This window comes from Rhinolophus sinicus, chromosome 3, assembly GCF_057876585.1.
Source record: "Rhinolophus sinicus isolate RSI-liver-muscle chromosome 3, RSI-T2T, whole genome shotgun sequence".
Classification (NCBI taxonomy): Eukaryota; Metazoa; Chordata; class Mammalia; order Chiroptera; family Rhinolophidae; genus Rhinolophus; species Rhinolophus sinicus.
Genome location: NC_142503.1, coordinates 194303666 through 194309857, shown reverse-complemented (window position 1 = coordinate 194309857; position 6192 = coordinate 194303666). Strand labels below are relative to the sequence as shown.

At 49.6% G+C, this 6192-nt stretch overlaps 1 protein-coding gene across 1 annotated transcript; it reads left to right on the top strand.

The window, feature by feature from the left end:
* The first annotated feature begins 1095 nt into the window (after positions 1–1095).
* Positions 1096–4386, top strand: TCL1A (TCL1 family AKT coactivator A). The gene is made up of 3 exons (XM_088797074.1): positions 1096–1212; positions 3760–3930; positions 4267–4386. The coding sequence occupies exons 1-3, from the start codon at positions 1096–1098 to the stop codon at positions 4384–4386; spliced, it is 408 nt and encodes a 135-aa protein (XP_088653200.1).
* Positions 4387–6192: the final 1806 nt, after the last annotated feature.

Here is a 6192-nt window from a genome sequence, read left to right as displayed (position 1 = left end):
AGACCACAAATTATTTTCTAGGTGCCTAGTCAGAGTGACAGGAAAGAGCTTGGATGAGGCACCAAACTGCTACCAGTGGTGATTTTGGAGGAGTGAGGCTGGAGTGCGTTTTACACATTTCTATTTTGCACTTTATTTTCTTAATTGGTTTGATGGACACGTGTTATGGCAAAATTAAGTAAAATTGTTTTCCTTATTTGCTGTAATTTACAGAGAGACAGTTTGGTCATATAACCCAGGGACTTTTCATATCCACTGGACTCTTGGAGTGGAGGGAAGGGTTTCTTTTCAAGTATTGATTTTGAACATTTTCACTAATGAAGTCAAAGCCTATAAAGAGAAAAACCCTATGTTTCTTCACCACCACGTTTCACAATAGCTATTAGATGCCCTCAGCAGCATGAAAGCTGTGGGAAATGCATGGCTTTTGGGTAGGAGTGGGAGGAGGGCTTCAAAAGTCGAACTTCGCGGAGGAAATTGATTCTGACACCCAAACCCACAGGCTGGAGGTGATGACATGACCTGGGGGAGTCCAGGCCCTGTTCAGGCTTGCAAGGGTCCCTTCTGATCCCAGCAGACATGGAGGGGGCGCTGGCCCTGGATTGCCTGGCGTGGGCTGTGACTCACGGTCTGGGGTGTGGCTCAAAGAGCCACACACCGTGGCTGATGGGACAGTGGGGTCCTAGAGGAGGGCGCCAGCACTTCAGGACAGAAGCAAGGGCCAAGGCTACAGACCAGGGTACCTCCCTATCAGTGGAGGGTTGGGGACGGAGGGCAAGGCTGGCTGGCCTTGAAGGACTCCCGGGTCTGTGCTCCCAGACACTGCCAGGATCCAGGGCACAATTCAGGACTCGGCGCAGGCGCAGCTCCGGATCCTGTGGGGCGCTCCACCACGCCCTGTGCCTGGCGCATCCTGCCCTGCGCAGCTGCCTTACCCTGTCCTGGGCCCCGCCTGCCTTGCTTCCCATTCTCCTCCCGCCCTGCCGCTTGGGGGCGCCCGCGCCATCCCGCTATAAAGCCTCTAGGTCCTGCGTCCCATCAACAAGCGAGAGGCCTCCGGAGGCTCTGGCTCTGCTTTAGGCCGCCCGAGGCGCCATGGGCGAGCTCCCGTTCCGCGTACAGACGGCCTTGCATCCCGACCACCTGTGGATTTGGCGAAAGGCCGTCTACGTAGACGAGAACCAGCGCACTTGGCTGCCCATCTCCATCAAGGTACAGCCACTTCGGGGCCGGGCTGGGCAGGGCAGCATGGGTGTCACCATCCCTGGCCAGCCCTTGGGTGCCAAAGACGTCCCAGGCTGTGCACGGCTTCCAGGAGGCCCTCAGGTGCGGCGGCAGGGAGGCTCAGAAGGCCTGATCTGCTCGGGGCGGCCAGCGGGGCGCACAGATGAAACCAGTTTGAGCTGGGCTCTAAGGAGCAGTAGTTCTCCAGGCCAGGAAGGAGTGTGGGGAAAAGATATGTGGCCAAAGAATGGGGACCCAGTGCCTGGGGAGTGTGTGAATGTGATCTTGAGTAAAATAGGAATTTTCTGGGTTTCAGGGTCCTCAGCCATAAAATGGGAATAATATCTCTCCAAAATGATTCAGACGTGCATCCGATTATCACAGTCTCCTTATGTGCGCCCCAGAAATCGGTGTTTTAAAAGGACCCTCAATAGATATGATCACCAAGTTTGTGAACCACCGCCCTAGGGATTGGGGTAAACAGACTTCACAAACTTATATAAATAATATAGTAGTATAAAAGCCAGTATTGAATAAATGTTGACTTTGTTTTATGTGTGATGACTTAAGGTGGAACTTAAGTTAATGATAACTTTTTAAAAAAGAAATCTATTTCTCTTTAAGTACTTTCCATCATAGCATGGGTTGCCTCAAAGAAAATTACGTGGAAAATGCAGAAACTTTCCATATGTAAACCGAAGTAAGAAAGTATAAAAGCAAAGTTAAAATATGTAATATTAGAACTTTATGTAATAGCAAACAGCAAAAAGTAATTGAGTAGTGACTGTGTCCCCATTTTACAGGTGAGGAAACTGAGCTATAAAAATGTAAATTTGTCCAAAATAGCTAGTTAGATAATGGGGTTGGGATTCCACCATCTAAATTTGCATCTTTATTGGTATATGTGTGTGTGTGTGTGTGTGTATATATATATACACACACACACATATATATGTATATATATATATATATATATATATATATACTTTTTAAAATCAAGTAAAATATTTACTTTTTTAAGTCAAATATTTGAAACAAATTTAAGTGACTATCTTTAATCTCTAGCTGGGGAATATCTTCTTCAAGATGACTGAAACCACAAAGCAGAGTTTTCCACATAATCATTATAAATTCTGCACAAAACTTAATGCATTAGCAAACGGTGCGGCAGGATTTACCTTATGTAACTAAGACACGTACTCTTAATATGTAAATCAACAAGCCAAAGATGAATAAGCAAACTAAAAATGGTTAAAGGTTATGGAAGACGACGTACTAACACAACAAGAATGGTGATTTCCACATCTACTCCTCGCAGAATGATCTGAATTATTTTTTAACCATGAGTTCTACTTTCATTCATGGACAGGAAACTTTTAGAAGCTATTTCCACTTTGGAAAAATAGTCGTTGAACACACATGAGTGTCTAGTTTATATTCCAAGAATGATTCTAGGCCATGGGGGTTTGCAGTGAATGGGATAAAAATCCCACTACTTGTGAAGCTGACATTCTACTGGGGGAGAAGGGCCATAGATAATTGAGGTCGGTGTTAAGTTGTATAGGAGAACGAAGGTGGAATGAGAGACAAAACCAGTGGGGTGTGGGGTCTTCAGGCAGGACCCCCAGGGAGTCTTAATTTGCGTTGGCTTGTCATGCTTTGCCCATTTTTTTTGAAACCTTTTGGAACCTCTGTTTTAGTTATGCCTCTTGTGTATATCATAGAATTGGATTTTGCTGAAATTTGTCTTTATAGAAGACATACATTTGAGTAGATTCCTGCCTGAAAATGGGTGTGAGTCCCGCGGAGACCTAGGGGAGAATGTTCCGGGCAGAGGACAACAGGTGAAAGAGACTACTGGGAGTGTCACACGTCCCAGAAATAGTGAAGAGGCTGTGTGGCTGGTACAGGGTGGAAGGTGATGGACAGACGGTAGGAGAGGAGGGAGACAGGCCCGGCTACGTGGGGCTGTGGGCTGTGGTAAAGATGTCAGTTCATTCTGCCTCTGATGGGAAGTCATCGGAGCGTGTCCAACAGGGAGGGGAGTGACATACGTGATTGTTAGCCACACACCCTGGCTGCTGTGCCGAGAACTGACACTTGTGGAGTACAAGACCAACCAGGCGGCAAGTTGGTAAGTCATCGAAGTAGTCCAGATGGGGATGGCAAAAGTGGGCTGTCACCTGATTCTGGGATCCAGGGATATCTTGTTTAATAAAAGATATATGACAAAATAAACAAAATCCTACATCAGCTGAAATAGGCACCAAACCGCAGTTAAGGAAGCTCAAGGGCCCCGTGGCATAGCCTCGCTACTAGAAGTTTGTCAGAAAGAAGTGGGCCTTTGTGGGCCTGTCCTGATGTCCTGGCCCAGCCAGAGTCCCTGAGAGCACGCATGGCTTAAGGAATAGAGCTTCTAGAACGGTGGTTCCTAGAATCTCAGCTGCCAGCCAGCCGGGCGAATGGCAGGAAGGAATCCGATTATTTGTTCCTGGGGGAACCCTGAAGGTTGCTCTGGTCTTCATTTCTCTTCAGACAGAAGATGGCCTCCGAGTACTCTTACGTCAGGAAGACATCCCCCGGGGGGAGGCCATGCGCCCCAGCCAGCTGCCCCCAAGCCCGCTGCCTTTGATGTGGCAGCTCTACCCTGGCAGACGGTACCGAGGCTCAGATTCCAGTTTCTGGCACATAGTGTACCACATTGAGGCAAGTGTGTGCTTCTGCCAGGGACCCGTTGGGTCATCTTGGGTAGTCCTACTGCCCCTCCCCCATGTCTGGCCTCTGCAGTGTATCTGTTCCCTCCTTTTCTGCACTTAAAAAAAAAAAAAAAAAGAATGGAGGGAATTTACAACTGCAGATTTTGAAAGGACTGTGTTAGAAGTTAGAAGTGAATGGCCGGACTACCCTGTGAGGCCTCTACCAGAACCCCCCTCAGCCGCAGGAACACCTCTGTGGTGGGCAGTCACTGGCTGAAGCTGGTGGGAGAGGGGCCCCTGGAATCCCCTCACATGGGTCCTGCCTGCTGCTCCCATCTGGTGGCAGGCTGGGAGCCAGGACTGGAAGGAGGACCCCAGCGCCCCAGTCACTGACCCCTCCTCTCTGCAGTTCAGCGGCACAGAGGACTTGCTCCTTGAGAAGCTGCCAGACCCGGAGTGTGAGTGATGAGGTGAGTGCCTGTGGGGCCCAATGTCTATTAGTGCAGAGCAGCCAGGTTGGCAGGAAGGAGCACCCTTTCTCACGAAGCAGTGCTGACCCCCACCCGACTGTGCTTCCCGTCCAGGGTCCTGAGGGCTGGGGACCATGCTTTCTCGTTTACCTCCGTGGAAGCCAGTAATTTTTAGGGAGCCTCCTTAATGGGGGCACACATCTGGACAGTGCTTCACAGGTTTCGGGCCCTGTCACTGGCTCATCACATCAGCTGAGCTAGCCACTGTGCTTCCCCGAAAATAAGACCTAGTTGGACAGTCAGCTCTAATGTGTCTTTTGGAGCAAAAATTAATGTAACACATGGTCTTATTATACAACAAGACCGCGTTTTATTTCATTTTAAGACTGGGTATAATACAATACAATACAATACAATACAATACAATACAATACAATACAATACAATACAATACAATTCCGGGTCTTATATTAATTTTTGCTCCAAAAGATGCATTAGAGCTGATTGTCCGGCTAGGTCTTATTTTCAGGGTAACAGGGTAGTTACTACCTGATTTTATAGGTAAACTGAGTTTGGAGGAAATACAGCGCTTGTCCAAATCAGAGCCAGGTTTCAAATCCAGATCTTCTGATCCCAGCCCCTCGCTCTGCTCATAATCTCCCCTGGCTCAGACCCAAGGCCTCAGCTCTGGGGACCAGCACCGGTGACCAAGCTCCCTGTCCAGGCTCGCCCCAGCAGCTCCGCTCCCACCCCCTCTCCCCCCACCCTTTGCCCCCACCCAGTCCGTCCCTTTGCTTTTGACTTTGTCTTCTCTTTGTCTTGTCCCCAGGTCCTGCGGTTCCTGCCTCCCTGAGCCCCGGTGCTGTTGGCCTGCAGTGGGGATGTTCGTGCTTCTGTTCACCTTTTTTTAACCAGCCCTGTGTGTTCTGCTCTGCCAACCCCGGGTGCGGGAGGGGACGGAAGGGCAGGGGATGGGCCCTCCCCAGGGCCTGCGGGACCTGGCGCAGTCCCCTCAGCCTCCCCCCGGCAGATTGGCACTGGGGAGCACCTGGGTCGGTATGGCTTCCTCCGGATGCCTGGCTATCCCTGTGCCTCTGGTTTTCTCAGTGCCTGCTGCTTTTCAGCCTGTCTGTCTGTCTGCTCTGTCCCTCCCAGCAAGTAGTGTCGTGTGCTGCACACTCAGAGGTGCTTCTCATCCTGTCACCTCAGCTCCGTATACCTCTGGTGCGAGGCAATGGGACCTACTCACCAATGAGCCCAGACCAGCTCTTCTATGGTGCAGGCCTGCACGTGACCATGCCTACAGAAGCCCCACATGCCAAGCGGGTTCAGATTCAGTTTCCAGGAGGACTTGAGAGACGCCCTGGTCTGTGCTCAGGACTCAGAAGCCTGCTGGATGAGAGTCCACGGCCCGTGACAAAGCAGGAAGCCAGGCAAGCGAGCACTGTGGATGGGCCTTCAGCCCACCTGTAGGACAGAGGTTGGAGGTACCTCCTTTTAGAAGTTCCCACACACCTGGATGTTTTGAGGTTGTATGGTGCATGAACACTTTGTAATATTCATTGATTAAATATAAGACAGTTCATCTAACGTTGTGCTGAACTAGCTTCTCTCCTTGACCTAGACTGTAGTGTAGAGAAGCGAGAACAGGCATCACCAAATAAGAAAATTTGAAATGGAAAGAACCCTCATGAATTTCGTGCCCCACTTTGACTTTGGAGCTTAGCCTAGATTATTTTTCCCTGCAAATGCTCAACACCCCAGTGTTCTTGAGGTCACTAGAGTAAGTGACTTCAGAGTCT

Coding starts and splice junctions, on each gene's coding strand:
- TCL1A (XM_088797074.1), top strand. CDS start 1,096: ATGGGCGAGCTCCCGTTCCGCGTACAGACGGCCTTGCATCCCGACCAC. Junction 1,213..3,759: donor GGCTGCCCATCTCCATCAAG/GTACAGCCACTT, acceptor ATTTCTCTTCAG/ACAGAAGATGGCCTCCGAGT. Junction 3,931..4,266: donor ACATAGTGTACCACATTGAG/GCAAGTGTGTGC, acceptor ATCTGGTGGCAG/GCTGGGAGCCAGGACTGGAA.